Source organism: Podarcis gaigeae (genome assembly GCF_964106915.1).
Source record: "Podarcis gaigeae genome assembly, chromosome: 14".
Lineage (NCBI taxonomy): Eukaryota > Metazoa > Chordata > Lepidosauria > Squamata > Lacertidae > Podarcis > Podarcis gaigeae.
In genome coordinates, this window is record NC_139690.1 from 47,423,086 (window position 1) to 47,442,355 (window position 19,270).

At 47.6% G+C, this 19,270-nt stretch overlaps 2 protein-coding genes across 7 annotated transcripts in view; one reads left to right on the plus strand and one right to left on the minus strand.

The window, feature by feature from the left end:
* FLII (FLII actin remodeling protein) overlaps positions 1 to 1,617 on the plus strand; it is a 53,641-nt gene extending 52,024 nt beyond the window's left edge. The window contains exon 30 of the mRNA XM_083711313.1: positions 703 to 1,617. Coding sequence (XP_083567439.1) covers positions 703 to 837 — 135 coding nt within the window. The 3' untranslated portion in view covers positions 838 to 1,617. The remainder of the gene's footprint in view (positions 1 to 702) is intronic.
* A 1,080-nt stretch (positions 1,618 to 2,697) lies between these two features.
* LLGL1 (LLGL scribble cell polarity complex component 1) overlaps positions 2,698 to 19,270 on the minus strand; it is an 85,047-nt gene continuing 68,474 nt past the window's right edge. For all 6 annotated transcript variants that reach the window (XM_083711341.1, XM_083711343.1, XM_083711342.1 and 3 more), the window contains exons 14-23: positions 18,829 to 19,121; positions 17,738 to 17,891; positions 16,386 to 16,539; positions 15,251 to 15,534; positions 14,329 to 14,593; positions 12,780 to 12,894; positions 11,482 to 11,576; positions 8,344 to 8,467; positions 7,454 to 7,533; positions 2,698 to 6,111 (exon numbers count right to left, since the gene is read on the minus strand). In XM_083711341.1, coding sequence (XP_083567467.1) covers positions 7,455 to 7,533; positions 8,344 to 8,467; positions 11,482 to 11,576; positions 12,780 to 12,894; positions 14,329 to 14,593; positions 15,251 to 15,534; positions 16,386 to 16,539; positions 17,738 to 17,891; positions 18,829 to 19,121 — 1,563 coding nt within the window. In that variant the 3' untranslated portion in view covers positions 2,698 to 6,111; position 7,454. The remainder of the gene's footprint in view (positions 6,112 to 7,453; positions 7,534 to 8,343; positions 8,468 to 11,481; positions 11,577 to 12,779; positions 12,895 to 14,328; positions 14,594 to 15,250; positions 15,535 to 16,385; positions 16,540 to 17,737; positions 17,892 to 18,828; positions 19,122 to 19,270) is intronic.

Genomic DNA, 19,270 nt, shown 5'->3' on the forward strand with positions numbered 1-19,270 from the left:
GGCCACATGCTGGCAGTGGGTTGGTGCCAGAGTTAGAAGAGAGCAGGGCAGCCCCTTTCATTCTGCCCCTTCCTCCTTTTTCAACCACTCAATCCCCTTTCTCTCTCCTTGCCCAACCTCTTCCCCTCCCACGATACCAGGGTGAGGCCTGTGCCTCGCCTGTACCCGGCCGAGAGGAGAATGCCAAGCCTAAGAGACAAGCAAGAACGGTCTAAGAGCTGGATCAGGCCTGAACACAACAGCATTTACCCTATATCACAAGTGTTTAGGTCATTAACGTGTTTTAATTTACTTTTGATTTGTATTGTTTTCGGTCCCAGACTCCCTTGGGGAAAAAGGTCGAAGTGGAAATGCAACCATTTTTTCCTTTTCCCTCCCTTTCCCTTGTCCTTGCGTGATGTGTTTTTAATGTTCTGGGTTTTTTTAAATAAAAAGATTGGCTTTTAGGAACTGTCTTGTTTAGACTGTACATTAAGCTGCTCCTGGGAGCCTTTTTGGCCGAGCAGCAATGCTTAAAATAAAAAGCAATGAAAATAATTAAATTTTAATTTTAAACTTGAAGATAGCTGGACAGGCTCAGCAGAGGTAGTATTGGGGCTGGCAAGCCCTTGGTGGCCTAATCCAACCCTTTTATATGTGTGGTGTAGGGAACCAGCATTTTGTTGTCTCCTGCCTCTGAATTTCCCTCCGTTTTCTCTGCAGGTATACATCCAGCACATGCGCTCGAAGGACACAGCTCACCCGCGGAAACTGCGCCTGGTTCGGAAAGGCAACGAACCACCTGCCTTCACCCGCTGCTTCCATGCCTGGAGCGTTTTCCGGAAGCCTCCGGCCTAAGCCGCTCGCTGATGGTGGTGGCCTCTCCATGGGACTCTATTTCACCTGCTGGACCTCAGTGCTCAAGTAGGGGCAGTACAGCTGTATCCTGTTGTTTTTAAGACCAGCTGATTGGACAAAATGTTACTGGAGGAGGAGCTAGAATTTGCCCCTCCCCTTTTAAAGAAACAGCACCAGCCTATTAAGCTCCCCACCCCCCCTTTACAAACCACTTTTCACCTAAATTTTTCTCTCTCCTCACCACCTTGGGGCAGTGAAATAGATGCTGCCTGAACCCACTCTTGCGAAAACATTGCCGCTGGGGCTCTTCCTACAGCTACAGCATCACTATGTTGCTTTCTCACTTGCACAGAGATCTTTTTTATATATAGTATATTTAACAGAATGCACGTGAGCTGTGACTTCTTATTCTGCTCTTTGAGAGCACTGCAGCCTGGACCCAGTTTGAAGTCTGTAACAGCAACCTCTCTCCTGCAAATGGATGGCCTGTCTCTTTTTGAAGCAAGTTGTGCGAGGCTGGGCAGAGGAGCGAGACAACTGGCGCCTTCAACTTGGGCAAAAGAGTTTGCAGTGCACTTAAAAGACTTCAGGAAAAACCGTGACGGAGAAGTCCATTTTAAAAATCAGATAAAATAAAATCGAGTTTATTGCTTTTAAAAGTTGTTATCTGCTGCTAGACCTCATGGATGCAAAAAAAGTCTCCTTTGAAATGTATGGTGGCTTGTGCATTTTGAGGAAAAAGCAGGCATACCTTTTATCTATATAAAACCTACCATGCAATCGCTGCAGTTGTCCTTTTATAGGTTAGTATCTTGCAGAATTCCTGTACGGGAGGAGGAAATTGTGGATATTTTACATTCATGTTTTGGTGACTGGCCTGGTCTTTCATAATATTGCTTATTTCCAGCAGAGTAACATTTTTAAGTGTTGCCCCCTTTACACTGAATTTTCTGTGTCAGAACAGGAGAAACTTTTCAGCTGCAAAAGCTTCCCCCCCACACCCCAAAAAGGATTTGGCCTGTTCTAGGTCATGTCCATGCTAATCTCCATCTATTACAAGGTGGGTCCTTAATCTGCTTGGCTCTTCAGTGGGTGCTGCAAACAGCCTCTAACCTAAGCGGGACATAAGACGACTTCCACCATTTCAAAGCCACCCTTGTTCGCCCCCTTCAGAAGGCAGGAAGTTCCCACTGCCTTCTTCCTCCCTGTACCGGGGGGACTGGCAGCGGCAGTTTCACCCCGGTCCTTCGTGGGGCTGACACTGTTTGTTCCTCCTTCCGCTTTTCAACATCACAACGTGTCTGTATAATCACGAAGTTTGGGTGCTGATACATCACAACGTTGGAAAGCTGTTATCGCCCAGGCCTACCTGGGACCGATGGGAGTTCAAAACTTATCAGGAAGGAATCGGGCAGAGAGAAACCCAGAACTCTGTGACCTCGAATGGCAGCAACTATCCTGTGAAATGGGGCTGCGGAACTAGATCCTTTTTGTCCCACCTATCAGTGGCCTAACATCATGATTCAGGGTGCGTTTGAACATGGCTGTCTGCACATTCCACTCACTTAGCTGTTCTGCGATGTTTTCCCATTGCTATTGCACCACTCCCACCTGGAAGGGCACCCTAGCACAACAAAACATGAGACCTAAAAAATAAAACAGAATGTTTTTGGCATAAGCAGCTGCAGGATTTTCTGCAGGGACCTGAACGGACTGGAAACCAAAGCTGTATATTGTGAATGCTTTGCAGACACCAATCAGTATTGATCACATTTAGCTTCCTCCAATACCATCACGGGCACAAAGTCATCATGAACCCACAATTAACAGGGAACCTGGAACAACAAGCCACATGTAAGCTTAAGATATTATTAAATGCTTTATTTTTTTCCATTATTAAAAACCTGCATTAATAACTAAACAATGCTAAATCCGTCATCTGAGCAAAACAAAGAAGGTCCCAACAGAGAGGGTACATTCTACCAAGGAAACTAACCCCCCCCCCCAACTCCCTTCCACGATTAAGTCTGCCAAAAAAAAAAAAAAAATTAAGACACACAATGGCACGTTTCCACTATAGAACTCCGCTCTGTCATCCGCTCACAAACATGCACACCCGTGCAAAATCACACACTCTCGCATGCACGCCTGGGTTTTGGGGGGAGGGGGCGAGGAATCAAACCGTACCAAAAAGCAAAAAAAAAAGTCTGACAAAGAGTTTCGTGTAACGTCATTATCAGGAGGCAACGTCTGGGCATTAAGCAGTGAGGAAATGATCCCACGCATGGAACAGACAGCCACAATCTAAGGCAGAGCCCGCACTATTTTAAGACTTAATACCAGCTTTCGCCAACTTGGTACCTTCCAGATATTCTGGACTACCAACTCCCAGCAGCCCCAGTTGGAGAAAGCTGCTCCACCTTCCAGGCCTGAGCCAGCGTCTGTACCTGTCCGAGACCCAATTTTACAAATATATATAATGGCTGGCTCCCCTTCTCTCCCACTTGGCCAAACTTTTCTTGGCACTAAAATGTCAGCGGTGGGAACAAAAAAACGAGGAAACAACTCATACTGTAAGACCTCAGCGAAAGAAGAAAGAAACAAAACAAGCCAAGACCTGAACTCAGCGCTTCGTCGCTGCAAAGGTTACCTTGGCCACAAGACAGGCTGCAAAGGCCCAGAGCTTCTGCCAGCAGGAGGTAATATGCCAAAGAAACACAGGTAAGAGATGACTGCTTATTAAAAGCAGAGGTAGAGGAGGAAATTCTGGGCCTTCCAAGTGTTTGCTGGGCTGCAACGTCCCATCATTCTCGAGCAAGGGCCATGCTGGATGATGGGAATTGGAGTGCAACATTTCGAGGGATGCTGGTTCCCCAGCCCTCTATTAAAGGCTGACTGACACAGTCCCACCCACCTGCCCCCTAAGAAACACAGGCAAAGGAAGAGGGGTAAGTCCAGGCTTGGCCCCTTGCAAGATGCAGCTGGATGTTTCAGGTGGCTCACCCCAAAACAGAGAGCACGGCTTGCGTTAGTCATTGCATGCAACCATCTCCAAATCCATTCTCCAAAAATCCTCAAAGCGGATTACAAAAATCCAGGGCCAGGGGCTGGGAAGAGAGTCCCACCTTTCGACACAAATAAGGTCCTACAGATTTCCAGCATCCCACTGCTTGGCTGGAAAAGAAAGGCTGCCTTTTAATAGCAAAACAGGATTTGGCAGCTGTTTTCAGAGGGTGGCCTGGAGCTGGTGACTTGGAGCCCTTTCGAGTTCAGGATTCATAAATAAATGAAAATGTGACACGAGGGACAGAATCAGATGGGGGAAGCAAGGCGTCGCAGCCTCTCTGCCCGACAGATACACAGAAGATGCTTGGGCTCTCTGGATGTTGATGGACCACAACTCCCATCATCCCTGACCATGCTAGCTGGACATCTGGAAGGCACAGATTCCCCTCTCTCTGTTAAGGGGGGAGATTTTAAGAGGCGGCAAAAGGAGGAGACAAGGAGTAAATAATAACACACTAGGCAAAAAAAAAAAAGAAAAAACAGATCTAGCTGCTTGTGTTAAACTCACTGGCTTCAAACACCAGTGCATGATCATAACTCTCGCCAACCAACCAGCAGAAATAAAATGTAATAAAGGTGTTACAACAGGGCCACGTGTGAATAGCAGTACACTTTTGAACCTGCCGCCAAAGTCTCACGGCATACTAGCCTGCTTCCTAAACCCACCTGAAGATCACTCGGCAAGAAATAATAGGCATGTCATCTGAGTTTTTTGCCACCTCATTGCTCCGTAGGCGGGTCACAGGGCTGGCATCAAACAGAAGGTGTCAAAATTAGCAAGCCAAATTTTCAGGAAGGAAGTTGCCACCTTGTGGTAATAACTGGACCCAATGCTCCTTGGGTCGGGGTGTGTGTGAACCTGTGACCCTCCAAGTATTGCTTGACTCTTAACTCCCAGCAGCCAGCAAGGCCAAGGGTCAGGGGTGATGGGAAATGTCGTGTCACAACACCTTGAAGGCCATCCTTTCAGATAAGGCTGAGAAAGCAAATGGCGGACTGAGGTGCGAGATGCAAACACTTGTACTTTATGAGTTCCATATTTCCAGTGTCCCTTCATGTACCTCTCCTCCTTCCCCCCATCCTAAAAAAATGCACAGTTCCTAGAAAAGGAGGATCAGGGGACGCCATCAAACAGGAGACGCAGGAAATTCACTCGGACGTTTTCTTATTCGGTGCGAAGCTTGCAGCCATGCAGAGGTAACAAGAGCTCTCTTGAGCGGCTGGTTAGAACTTCAACCACATGGAGGGAAGATGTGCAGCTGCAGGTGGGTTTCCTCGTAGATCCGTTTCCCGAAAACCTGCCTCTTGCGCACCCAATTTGTACAGCTGCACCGCTGAAAGAAAACCCTTCTGCCCAGCTAGACAAAATGTTCTCTGCAAGCCAAGAACAAAATAACAACTTTCTGCCAGTATTACAAAAGAATTTCTTCAGGTTGGGCTCTTCTCCAAAGAGTTCCTCACTAGCACCACAGAAGTGGGAGGCATTTTGCCATAAGATCAAGGCCTGTTTTCCCCAGTTGCCATAAGTAGGGTGGGATGGGGTGGAAAAGCTCTCAGAAAAAAAGGAGGAAAGGAGAATCTGGAAGTATGTAAACAGAGCAATTCAGCCACTCGATCCCAAGAGGTTTCAGAGAGGTGTACCAGGAAGCAGAAACAAAACCATCCGTCAAGTGTGTCTGTATATATCTAAAAAAGGCTCCTTTTTCGTGCAAAGTTTGATGCTGATACCTCGGCCAAAGAGAGAGGCTGGTTCAGTCTCGGTGGGATCCTGACGCCACAGGCAGGCCCCTCCCATGCGCCCACTTTGTGTCTCGTTTTTGCTTTGTTAGAAAAAGGTTTTAAGAGTTTTAGTGTGTGTGTTTTGTGCAACGGAAGAGACAACTTGGTCCTGTCGAAGAGGTTGGCACATTTTCCTTTTCTTCATTTTTTTTTTTAAAGAAGAAGTTGGTGATTGCAAACTTGGGAGAGGTACCGAGGAAGAGGTGATAGGGGAGACCCCCCAGCACGAAGAAATCTTCCTCATGAGTCCACTTCCAGGCCGTGCGGTAGAAAAACGTTATGACTCTTTGTAGTTAAGAAAATGCAGAACAGGGTCTCTGGAAGGAGAGGAATAAGAAAGACCAACGGTCTGTTACCACACAGTCAAAAGTCTTTTGTCCCTGGGGGGTGTCAAGCGCCAAAACAGGCCACTGGGACCTTGTGTAGTCTCTGCAGAAGGAACACAGAATTAAGAGCTGGATACTCTGCAACTAGACACATCCACTTACAAAAGTTCAGTTTCCTTATTTTGAAAAGCCTACACTCTCTGCCTAGTTTTCAAGTTGCCTACTAAAAACTCAAAACACTGCAATGGAAATAAAATGAATAAGAAACTGAATCAGTAGGATCAAAACGTTATCCAAACCTAGAGTTGCCATACATCTGGAATTTCTCAGATTTTTGTCTGGGAAAATCCGGATGTATGGCCGAAAAGGGCATTTTTTGGCGGAAAAGAAGCTTGACCATTTTGGGCAAAACTAAAAAAAATCTCAACAATGTTGCCAAAAAACGTTTTTCTTTTCACTGTTTGAAATTTGGCACCCCTATCCAAACCTGCATTAGGTTTAAGTCAAATTGGCGTTGCAAAATTTGCTCTGCTGCTGTTAACCGAAAGAGGGTTACATGCAGGCAGGCACACCATTAAGTCATATGGCAGTGAGTCACCTGACTGCCATATGACTTCAGGGACATATCACGTGATGTCAGGCATTTCCCATTAAGGGCAGCAAAGATTCCCGTTGCAGCTGCAAAGGAAGAACCTGCCTTTGCCGCCACCACTGGTGTCAAGTGTGGGAAAGGCGAAGGGGTTTCACCCAAAATGGACTCCCGGGTCAAATCCAGGGGACTTGCAGGTCTAATGTGGTTTCTTTCTTGCCACTGACCTATGCTAAGCCCTGAAGTCTAAACCAGAACCCCCATTCTGCTCAGACCCCTCAACCTGATCCTCGGAAAACAAAAATAGGCTTAAAAATTATGTAGGCAAGACCTAGAATCATAGAGTTGGAAGAGACCACAAGGACCATCGAGTCCAACCCCCTGCCAAGCAGGAAACACCATCAGAGCACTCCTGACATATGGTTGTCAAGCCTCTGCTTAAAGACCTCCAAAGAAGGAGACTCCACCACACTCCTTGGCAGCAAATTCCACTGTCAAACAGCTCTTACTGTCAGGAAGTTCTTCCTAATGTTTAGGTGGAATCTTCTTTCTTGTAGTTTGGATCCATTGCTCCGTGTCCGCTTCTCTGGAGCAGCAGAAAACAACCTTTCTCCCTCCTCTATGTGACATCCTTTTCTATATCTGAACATGGCTATCATATCACCCCTTAACCTCCTCTTCTCCAGGCTAAACATGCCCAGCTCCCTTAGCCATTCCTCATAAGGCATCGTTTCCAGGCCTTTGACCATTTTGGTTGCCCTCCTCTGGACATGTTCCAGTTTGTCAGTGTCCTTCTTGAACTGTGGTGCCCAGAACTGGACACCAGTTCTGACTCTTTCCTCTTCACAGAACGTACCTCATTTGATCAAGATCCCTGGGGAACGAGCCTCGTCCTCATTTATGTTCCTCAGATTTCTCTCTGCTTCCTCCGATGGCCTGCGAGAGATCAGGATTTTAACATTATTTATTTATAAAGTTTTCAGTCTGCGCTTTTGCCTCACAGAACCCAGGGCATGGCAGAGATGGTTATCATTTTGTCCCTAGCATTTGGGGATATGCTGCCACTGAACAAGGAGATTTTCCTTTCAGTATCCAAATCAGGGGAGCCAAGCATTATCACCGTAACATTTTTTTAAATAGAAAAAATGAATTTAAACTAAATAACAATCACTGGAATGGTTTGCTTAGGTTTACTCCTCGTCCATTTCACAGATTTTAAGGAGAAGTTATCAGGTCTTCCCATCATCATGCCATGTAGTTTAGATATAGATAGATCAATAGATATATATTATTTAGAACATTTGTACCCCACTCTTCAGCCAAAAAGGCCCCCAGGGCAGCTTACATACAATCAAAACAAGGTGGCTTACAATCTGAAAAAACCCATGACACACAAGGGGAAAGGGACAGGGACGGAAGAGGAAAAACCAAAACCCTGACACCAATTTCTAAACAGTTGTTCCTCTATTGACAAGCTGGCACAGTTCAGGGGCTGGGCTTTTGGATAAGCTGATGGGAGCGAGCCTGGGATAGCTCAGTCAGTAGAGCATGAGACTCTTAATGTGAGGGCCGTGGGTTCAAGCCCCATGTTGGGCAAAAGTTTCCTGCATGGTAGGAGGTTGGACTAGATGACCCTTGGTGCCCCTTCCAACTCTATAATTCTGTGATTGATTCTCTCCCTCCCACAGAGGCAGTCTGATGGAATGGCTAGATAGAGATAGGTCTCAGATAAGGGTAGAGACTTACGCCAAGTAATCCTTCACTTCCTCAGCGGTGATGTCTCCGGTGGTATCCAGTGGGGTGTCGATGCTGTTATTGGGTGAATCCACGGGCGTTGGAGAGAAAGAAGCTTGCTGTTCATCCGGAGACCCTGAGGGTTGGAGAAAGGGGGAAGAACCTTAGAGGAGCGCTGACAGATCAGAATAAAGGCCCGTCCATCTCCTCCAGCCTTCTGTCCTCACCATACGGCCATTAGCAGAAACTCACAAACAACAACAACCCATCTGGTTGGGTTTCCCCAGCCACTCTGGGCAGCTCCCAACAGAATACTGTAGTACCTCGGGTTGCATACGCTTCAGGTTACATACGCTTCAGGTTACAGACTCCAATAACTCAGTACCTCGGGTTAAGAACTTTGCTTCAGGATGAGAAGAGAAATCGTGCTCCGGCAGTACGGCAGCAGCAGCAGGCCCCATTAGCTAAAGTGGTGCTTCAGGTTAAGAACAGTTTCAGGTTAAGAACAAACCTCCGGAACGAATTAAGTATTTAACCCGAGGTACCACTGTATTAAAAACACGATAAAATATCAAACATTAAAAACTTCCCTAAACAGGGCTGCCTTCAGATGTCTTCTAAAAGTCAGATAGTTTTATCTCCTTGACATCTGGTGAGAGGGCGTTCCACAGGGCAGGTGCCACCACCCAGAAGGCCCTCTGCCTGGTTCCCTGTAGCTTTACTTCTCACAGTAAGGGAACCACCAGAAGGCCCTTGGAGCTGGACTTCAGGTATACTGGGCCTAGGCCGTTTAGGGCTTTAAAGGTCAGCACCAACACTTTGAATTGTGCTCAGAAACATACTGGGAGCCAATGTAGGTCTTTCAGGACCGGTTGTTATATGGTCTCGGCGGCCGCCCCCAGTCACCAGTCTAGCTGCCGCATTCTGGATTAGTTGTAGTTTCCAGGTCACCTTCAAAGGTAGCCCCAAGTAGAGCGCATTGCAGTAGTCCAAGCGGGAGATAACCAGAGCATGCACCACTCTGGTGAGACAGTCCGCGGGCAGGCAGGGTCTCAGCCTGCGTACCAGGTGGAGCTGGTAGACAGCTGCCCCGGACACAGAACTGACCTGCGCCTCCATGGACAGCTGTGAGTCCAAAATTACTCCCAGGCTGCGCACCTGGTCCTTCAGGGGCACAGTTACCCCAAACAAGGCCTGAGCACCACAGCACTCTCCCAGCAGCTGACATTCAGAGAGCAGACAGCACAGACATATCCCCTAGGAAGCAGCAGCAGGTCTGCACCTTAGCAGTCAGCATCATCTTAGAAAACCAAACCATCTGTTGTCTTCCATTGAGCACTTTGTTGATGGACCATTGACTACAAAGGGCAAGCCACAATGCCCCGATACATCGCTTTTTGTTTTGTTTTTAATTGCACAGAGTAGTCTTCCGTCAAATAAAGTATTTCCAGAGTGGGAGTGGACAAACTTTTTCAAGCCAGAGGGGCCGCATTCAAGGATGGCCAACTGTCCGAGGGCCACATGCCAGTGGTGTTTTGAGGACAAAATGGCCACCAAACACACACTCGGATGTCTGAATCATTACATACACACATACATAGATAGGCATAGGTATATACACGCCCACAATTGCAGCACTGGGTCAACACAAGGGGTTTCAGTCTTTCATCTCACCTCAGCGCTGTGAGGGGGAAGATGGGCTCTGACTGGCTACTAATAAGAAAAAAACAGGCTTTGTGGACCTGATCAGGCCTCTGGACTCGCCAGCCCCACTTTGGGCCATTCACACCATATACAGTGGTGCCCCGCAAGACGAACGCCTCGCAAGACGAAAAACCCGCTAGACGAAAGGGTTTTCCGTTTTTGGAGACGCTTCGCTAAACGAATTTCTCTATGGGGTTGCTTCGCAAGACGAAAAAAATCTTGCGAGTTCCCGCATTTCCCCCCCGCTTTTTCCCGCCCTTTCCCTAAGCGCGAAGCCGCTTCTCAGCTGTTCCGCTGATAAGCCGCTTCTCAGCTGATCGCTAAAAGCCGCTAGACCGCTAATAGCGCTAATCCGCTAAGCTGTCAATGGGCTTGCTTTGCAAGACGAAAAAACCGCTAGACGAAGAGAATCGCGGAACAGATTAATTTCGTCTTGCGAGGCACCACTGTATTTAAAGCTCAATGGTCCCTCTTTATGTTTGCAACTACAGCAGCTCGAAGTTGATATGCCCAGAGGTGGAAAGAGGGTATAATGCCAACAAAGGAAGAGTGGCAGATGGAAGTGGTAAAATATACAGAAATGAATAGAATAGAATAAGAGGTTGAGATGAGAGAGAGAGAGAGAGAGAGAGAGAGAGAGAGAGAAGATTGGAAAGGTTTCGTAGTTAACTTTTTAATATGCTTGTGGTAATTTCCCAAGTAAACAGGAACAGATTCACCCGTAGTGACTTACGGAGAACTAGAAAATGAAAAGACAGGGATTCATTGTAATATGTAGTGGAAAAGAAAATCGTGAAGTGAATCATGGAAAGTGGAGGGAAGTTGAAATTAAATGTGTAATTGGCATTTGGACAATCATTCATTGTTCTTATTGTAAAATGAAAATGATAAATAATTTTAAAAACCACAAATAAATAAAGCACTATACCATTTTAAAACAGTTATAGCTTCCAGAATTCTGGAAGCTGTAGTTTCTTCAGGGTGCTGAGAGTTGTTTAGCGGACCCCCCTGTTCCCCCCACAGAGCTACGATTCCCAGTGTGATTTAACCATAAATCCCTTTTTCCCAGGGAACTCTGGGAATTGTAGTTCTGTGAGGGAAACAACTTTCAGCACCCTTAATAAGCAACATTTCCCACAATTCCTCAGGGGACGCCATGGCTGTTTAAAGCACTGCCATAGCGCTTTGCATGTATGGTGCAGGCGTGACCCTAGAGAAATGAAACTTCTTACAAAAACTTGCAATTTTCTCAAAGAGTGGAATTCACATTTTTCAGTGGAAAAAGACTGGTGAGGATAAAGCAGTTTTGAAACCGAGAAGTTTAACTTTCCCCTCAAGCTATTGGGAAAGGTTACATCAGAACTGCAGCAATGGTGGCAAAATCAGAAGAAGCCATATTGTTCACTATTCCCTGATATTGATTAGGAAATCGGGCCGTTCCCTTACGGTCGCTGCTGGCAAGGGAATGGCTGGCTTCTGATCCTTGGAGGATGTGAGTCCCGTTGGCCTGGTTCAGTTTCGGCGTTGCTGTGAAGTTGTTCCTGAAATGACAAGGGAGCAGCCTTTATTGTTACGAGGCTGGACATGACATTGTTCAGACAATTAGTTAATAGCACGGTTTAAAATCAAAATAGCAACGGTGAGGACCCCTCAAGCGAAACGTAACTGTGGTATGAAGGGAGGAAAGGCAGGCTTTAAACTGGGAGACAGGAAGAGTTTTCGTCTCAGGGACCGCATCCTTTCTTCAGCAACATTTTGGAGGCCACATTCCGCTGGTGGGCGGGGGAAGTGGGTGGGGCCAAAAGCAAAGTGGGTGGAGCAAGAGGTGATTTCTTCCCTCCGTACAATGTGGTACATCCCACCCAACAAAAATTGAGACTCTTCAGCCTCCATTCAGGAAAGTGAGAGGCATTAGGTAAAGGCCCCTGAACGGTTAAGTCCAGTCAAAGGCGACTATGGGGTTGCAGCGCTCATCTCGCTTTCAGGCTGAGGGAGCCGGTGTTTGTCCACAGACAGCTTTCCGGGTAATGTGGCCAGCATGACCAAACCACTTCTGGTGCAACGGGACAACATGACGAGTGCCAGAACACACGGAAATGCCATCTACCTTCCCGCCACAGTGGTACCTATTTATCTACTTGCACTGGCGTGCTTTCAAACTGCTAGGCTGGCAGGAGCTGGGACAGATCAATTGTCAACCGTGCAGACTTCGCAACGCCTCTGGTTTGCAACCGAGGGTCAACGTTTTAACACACACACTGCTCTCTCTGTCTATAGCCAAGGTTGTGTTTACTGCATGCGAAGGAACAACAAACATCTGATCACGACAGCAAAGACAATTAAAATCTTCTGCAGTGAGGCACGCCAAATCCTGCAGCCTGCACAAGATATGCAAATTGAACATACTTGCGTGATTTCTCCCCTTTCGGTGTTAACTGATTTCTATAACTCAACACTTCCAAGCATCTTCCTCTGCTGCTTTAAGGACTAGAAACTTGACTCTCTTTTTTAAAAAGGATCCAAGATTCTCAGGAAGCAGAATTCTGTGCCCGCTGCAGTTCAGCAAAGCAACAGCAACGTGACTGTATACACTAAACTTCCCCTTCAGGTTTGCAGACAGCCCAGCTATGTATAAAACAAGTTTTCGCCTCCACCGTGAAATATTTTGCCTGCACTTGAAGTCACAGTGGTACCCCAAACATTTCCTTCAAAGCCACTGTTGCTGCTTAAAGAGCTGCACTTACCCGAGGCAGGTGGAGTCGTGCACACGGCTCGTGTCCAGCCCACACAGTGGCTCCGTGATATTCCTGGTGCTCAGGGAGAATCGCTCGAACTCCGATGGAGAGATCAAATAGAAGCCTGGAAAGAGAGATGGGGGAGCCAACACTGATGAGAGTCACATGGCCCCACCAGCAGAATCCACTTCCCTTAATAGACTGACTGTAGGTTTTCCTTCCGGTTTTATGGTAAACAGGACAGCTTTTATTGCAGCGCACTGATGTTTTTTTTTTTTAAATCTGACTGTTAAAATGAGAGCGTTCACAACTGAAATTATTGGGAAATGATACATGAGTTGAAAAAAATGTTTAAAATAACCTTTTCTAAAAAAAAACACCCAAAGCCTTTCTTTTAAGAATTCTAGGTGCCAAAATCCCAAGAGAGCAGAAAGGACTATTTATGTATGCAACCATGGCTGTGTGGATGTTATTGGCCCAGAGATGGAAAGAAGATAAAACCCCTACCAGAGAAGAATGGCAGATTACTGTAAATTGATGGATTATGCCAAAATGGCTTAAGATGACCGGCAGAATCAGAGATCAGGGATACCAAAGTTTTAATAAGGAATGGGGGAAATTTACAATTTATCTTAAAAACCATTGCAAGCAGCTAAGATCTTTGTAGGATTGGAATAACACTTGGACATAGTGGAGATGTAAAAGATTTGGATTATCATAAAAGATGCAGGAGGAAATGATTGACAATAGGACCCACGAAGGGAAGGAGGGAAATCCAGGAGATTCCTTGAATCGTTGTTTTATTGTTGTATGTTGGATATGTGATTGTAAAACTTCAATCTGAAAAACCAAATAAATCCCAAAAGATAAAAATAAAAAGAGTGTTCACAACTGCGATGGCTTGGGCTGATAGGAGTTGGAAGTCCAGAATATCTGGAAGGCTGCTTCAACCTAAACAGCCCCAACCCCTTCACCTGCTCTTTGATCACCCCGGTCTAACTTGCCCCACCCCAGGGGCAAGTTCTCAATCTGCTTTTTTTTAGCTCTAACTAGCTCAACCCCTAGGGATGCAGGTGGCGCTGTGGGTTAAACCACAGAGCCTAGGACTTGCCAATCAGAAGGTCAGCGGTTCGAATCCCCGCGACGGGGTGAGCTCCCGTTGCTCAGTCCCTGCTCCTGCCAACCCAGCAATTCGAAAGCACGTCAAAGTGCAAGTAGATAAATAGGTACCGCTCCGGCGGGAAGGTAAACGGCGTTTCCATGCGCTGCTCTGATTCGCCAGAAGCGGCTTAGTCATGCTGGCCACATGACTCAGAAGCTGTACGCCGGCTCCCTCGGCCAATAAAACAAGATGAGCGCCGCAACCCCAGAGTCGGCCATGACTGGACCTAATGGTCAGGGGTCCCTTTACCTTTACCTTAGCTCAACCCCATAGTGCCTCATCATTCCCAGCTTCTTCCAGGTCTCAGTGTCCCTGCCCCACGGTGCCCCCTCTTTCCCTCTGGGGTCTAAGTCTTCCTCCTGCCCCACGTTGCCTCCTTGCTCCTTCTGGGCTCACCTTGCCCGTGTTTGGTGAAGACGCACGAGGCGATTCCGCTGATGTCCTCTTTCCGGATGCAGTCGTAGTGCACCTGCGGCCGAAGACCGGGCACCGTGAAGACGTGGATGTCCCCCAGGTTGGTGAGGCAGGCAAGGCAGTTCTCTGCGTAGTCCTCGCACGCCACGCTCACAAAGTTCACCAGCCCCACTTTCCGTACCCGGCAGCCCTCGTGGGCCGTCAGCTTGAACTTGGTTTTGGCGCTGACTTTGGGCAACGTGAAGACCTGGAGTGGGAGACAGCGGGAAGTGAGTGGGGTGAGGGTGCAAGGAGGACGCGCAAGGCTTTAGCCCCGCCCAGGTGAAGCTCCGCCCTCCCTGGCTCAGGAGGGAGCAGGTTCTCAGAAAACTCATTTCTTTTCTCCGAAAGAACTGCATCTTCTCTCACGTTCCCAGAAGCTCAAAGCAAAATAGCAGCCCCCTTGCCAAACTTGCAGGACAAAGGCACCCGCCCAGGTTTTGTTAGGATCAGTCTGGTGCCTATTGCTACTGGTAGGGCAGAAGGCGGGGAGCCCAACAGTAGGTGGCGCCAGAGAGCCAGCGACAGGCAGAGCCAACCGATTCCAGTTTTGTCCTTATTCTCTTTGCTGCCATGCTCTACGAGGGCAACACTGACACAGAGGAGGCGGTGGCAGAAGCAGCTGGCAGGCAGTCAATTGAGAGAGAGGGCAATGCTTTGCCTTCACTCTGAATGAGCGGTCACCTTTGGCCTTGTTCATAACTCAGCACCCCCCCCCCTCAAAAAAAGGACTGCTGAGGACACTTTTTGTGAACCTCCCCGACTCAGCCCTCGTAAGATTGAGGTGCCAGCGGCCCCCAAGGGCACTAGATACTCAAATAACTTTCTCACACGGCTAGAGATTCTGCCCCTCCCTCGGGATTACCTTGAATTGCTCTTCTGAGGCAATGAGCACTGAATGGCTGCCCTGCATGTCGGGGGCTTTGGCCAGGTCCCGCGAGACCTCGTACGGTTCCGGCAGAGGGTTCCCCCGGCCGTCTAAGACGGCAATCGACACCACGGGCGCTCTGTGCATGAGCTGAATCTCCTTGCCCAAGACCGCCTCCACCGAGCGCTCGGAAAACTTCTCCTGCGAAGGGACCTCCAGGGCGTAGGCAAACACCGAGCCAGAGTTTGTGCCGGCCCACATGGTGGGCCCATGATGCGTAGCTGTGGGGGGGGAGAGGGGAGGGGGAAGACAGGTAGTGAGAGAAGGCATCCTGCACTGAGCCGAGGGCTGGGATGGATGACCTCCCATGTCCCTCTCAGTGCTATGATTCTAAGGGCCAAGAACCTTATTTTTGAGTTTTTCTATTGCAAACCACTCTGTGATCTTTGGGGGAAGGGCAGTATAGAAATGTAATTATTATTATCAATAATAATAGTGGAGCTATAGTGGAACATAGTACAAGTCTAGCTCTCATTTCCATATTACAGCGGTCGGGTTACAAATGCTTCAGGTTACAGACGCTTCAGGTTACAGACTCCGCTAACCTAGACCTCAGGTTAAGAACTTTGCTTCAGGACAAGAACAGAAATCGTGCGGCGGCAGCAGGAGGCCCCATTAGCTAAAGTGGTGCCTCAGGTTAAGAACAGTTTCAGGTTAAGAACGGACCTCCGGAATTAATTAAGTTCTTAACCCAAGGTACCACTGTATTTGCAAATGGCTGTGTTTTTTCTGGAAGCAAGTAACACGAAAACGAGCACCAAAGTTGGGCTTTACTTCACTATAAGTTCCAGAAGTGGCTTTCGGATCGCATGAAAGCTCAAATACAGAACTAAGAGTTAGCGAAATGCAGTGAGAGCGGAATAAACTGCCTTTTAAACGTGGCAAGTGACCAATTCCAGGACTGATGCTGCCAGCCTTTCCCAACTAGATGCCCTTCAGGCGCTGTCAAACTACAACTCCCACCATCCCTTGCCACCAGACGTGGGTGTCTGGGACTGTTGGGCAGCAGAGTCCCAACCATCCCGGACTCTGGTCCCTTTCCACCCGCGTTGCACCTCTTCCTCCTCCTCACCGTCTCGGAGGAAGGTATCAGCGAAGTAGAGGCAGCGCACGACTCCCGACAACGAGTCGTCGGCCGAGCGGGGTTCAATCCGCCGCTGCACGGGGGTCATCTCCACCTCGTGGGGGCCGGGCTGCTCAGCCAGCTGGGCATTTGCCTCCTGCACCTGACAGGGGCAAGAGGGGGGCGAGGCAGATTTGTGTCAATAATAATAATTATAATAATAATTTTTATTTATATCCCACCCTCCCTAGCCGAAGCCGGGCTCAGAGCGGCTAACAAGAGTAAAACGATAAAACATTCTAAAATCATTTCATTATAAAATTAATTCCAATAAAATTAATTTTGCCAGAGATGAGAAAGTTAGAGTGAAGCTTCAAAAACATTTCCGTGCCACCCTGCTCTACAATATCACATTCCCCATCCATCCTCAACTATCTCCAGGACTTCCCAGTTTGGCCCATTTTTATCTTCCATTTATCTTTTTATTCTGTTCTCCTCTTGAGACTGCTGGATTCTGACTCACCCTTGACCACTGTCCTTGTTGGCTGGGGGCCACTGGGAGTCAGTCAGAGTCCAGCAACATCCAAAGCGTTCCCCCTGATCTAGCCCAATGCTGCCTACCTTGACTGGCAGCAGTTCCCAGTACGTTTGCGAGCACAATTCAAAGTGTTGGTGCTGACCTTTAAAGCCCTAAATGGCCTCGGTCCAGTATATCTGAAGGAGCGTCTCCACCCCCATCGTTCTGCCGGGACACTGAGGTCCAGCGCCAAGGGCCTTCTGGCTGCGAGAAGCCAAGTTACAGGGAACCAGGCAGAGGGCCTTCTCGGTGGTGGCATCCGCCCTGTGGAACACCCTCCCAGCAGATGTCAAGGAGATAAACTACTATCTGACTTTTAGAAGACATCTGAAGGCAGCCCTCTTTAGGGAAGCTTTTTACTGTATTTTAATACTTTGTTGGAAGCCGCCCAGAGTGGCTTGGAAAACCCAGCCAGATGGGCAGGGTATAAATAAATTATTATTATTATTATTATTATTATTATTATTATTATTATTATTATTATTACTATTATTAATAATTCTCCACTCCATTTTTCGCCTATGCCAGGCTCCTTTTCACTGGGAGATGGAGCCATTTCCCCTTTTTCCAATCAGGGCCTTTTGAGGTTCAGCCCCTTCCAAGAAGCATCTCTCCCCCAGAAACGGGGAAACCAAAAGGCTCCCTTTGCTTGCTGCTGCCACGACTACACATCAGTCCCAAAACCTCAACCTCTCTCTCCCTTCCTTCCAAACCTTTGTTAGGGTTTAACCCAGAACTCGAACCCGCAGCTTTCCTAACTGGGCACGCGCCCCGGTTCACTCACCTTGCTCGAGGGGCTGCTGGTGTTGACCCTCTTCTTCCCAGACACCCTGCTCTTTCGGATCCTGCGGAAGGACTGCCGGAGAGATTTCTTCAGGGACTTCACCCGAGAAAGAGGCCCCTCCATGGCAAGGGAGTCATTGGGGTGCAGCGTGCACCTGTTTGAGAGACAGCAGAAGGGTGAATTTAAATCACTAGTCAGTAAGACTTCACTTTAAACATTTTTTTACAGAAAGACTCATTCTTGCTGGTATAATTTTAATATTTACAAGCAGATGAAGGTTTCATTTTTGGAATAATAAATTTTCAGAGTAGTTTTTACAGTTACAGTGGTACCTCGGGTTAAGAACTTAATTCATTCTTGGGGTCTGTTCTTAAACTGAAACTGTTCTTAACCTGAAGCACCACTTTAGCTAATGGGGCCCCCCGCTGCCCCTGCATGATATCTGTTCTTATCCTGAAGCAAAGTTCTTAACCTGAGGTAATATTTCTGGGTTAGCAGAGTCTGTAACCTGAAGTGTATGTAACCCGAGGTACCACTGTACATCCAAAATTTCTGATTTGGTTATACTATTAGAAATACATAGATGGATAATTATGACATTATTGTGAGGTTTAATAAGTTAACTGTTAATATTAGGACAACTTTTCTGCTGTACTTTATTGGAAGGAGAAAAATAATCATTTCCTCAATAACAATTGAAACAATTTATTTAACTAAAACAGTAACATTATAGCATATGTATCCATGTTTGTTAACTGATGTGGTTAAATGGTTTTTTTTAAAAAAAAACTTAGACTGAGTTTCAGCACACATGCCAAACTTAAAACAAATCCTTATTTCCCGATGAATAGCCTTTGGTCTATAATGTAACTTAAATGGAAAACTATCTTTAGAAAGATTTTTCCTCCAAAAGTCTTTTATTTTAAAAATCCCATTTAGATCAAAAAAATCTGATGCATTAGTGGGTGGTAGGTATAAAAAGGTTGACTGCCCCTGATTTATAGGGTCAAAACCAGCACTCTGAATTGAGCCCGGATACGAATTGCTTGAGGATTCAAATGAAGGTGCTTTCACCTTAAAACTCCCCCTACCTGGCCAGCACAGAGTTCCTCCGGTAGTAATCGTACACCCCGAAGCCGTGGCTGGTCCCAAAAGCCACCAGGTTCCACTCGGAGTGCAGCGTGACGGCCGTTACGGCCGCTGGGGGCATGCACTGGACGAGGATGCAGGGCTGGAAGCCCGGGGCGAAGGCGAGGGAGCCGTTCTTGGGGGCGAGGCGGTCGTGGCCCTTCCACGTGAAGCCCTCGCGGTCCTGGAGGAGGTCGACCACGGCCACGTTGATCAGGTGCTCCGACTTTTCGTCGGCGAGCTCCATCACCAGCACCTGCCACGGGGGGGGGGGGGGCAGAAAGACGGGGATCAGGGACAAGAGGAAGCTGGTTCTCAGTTTCACACTGGGGGAGGGTGCGCAACGTGAGCCTATGTCACAGGAGCAGTCACCGCATAGTCACCAATCACACAGTCCAAAGATGG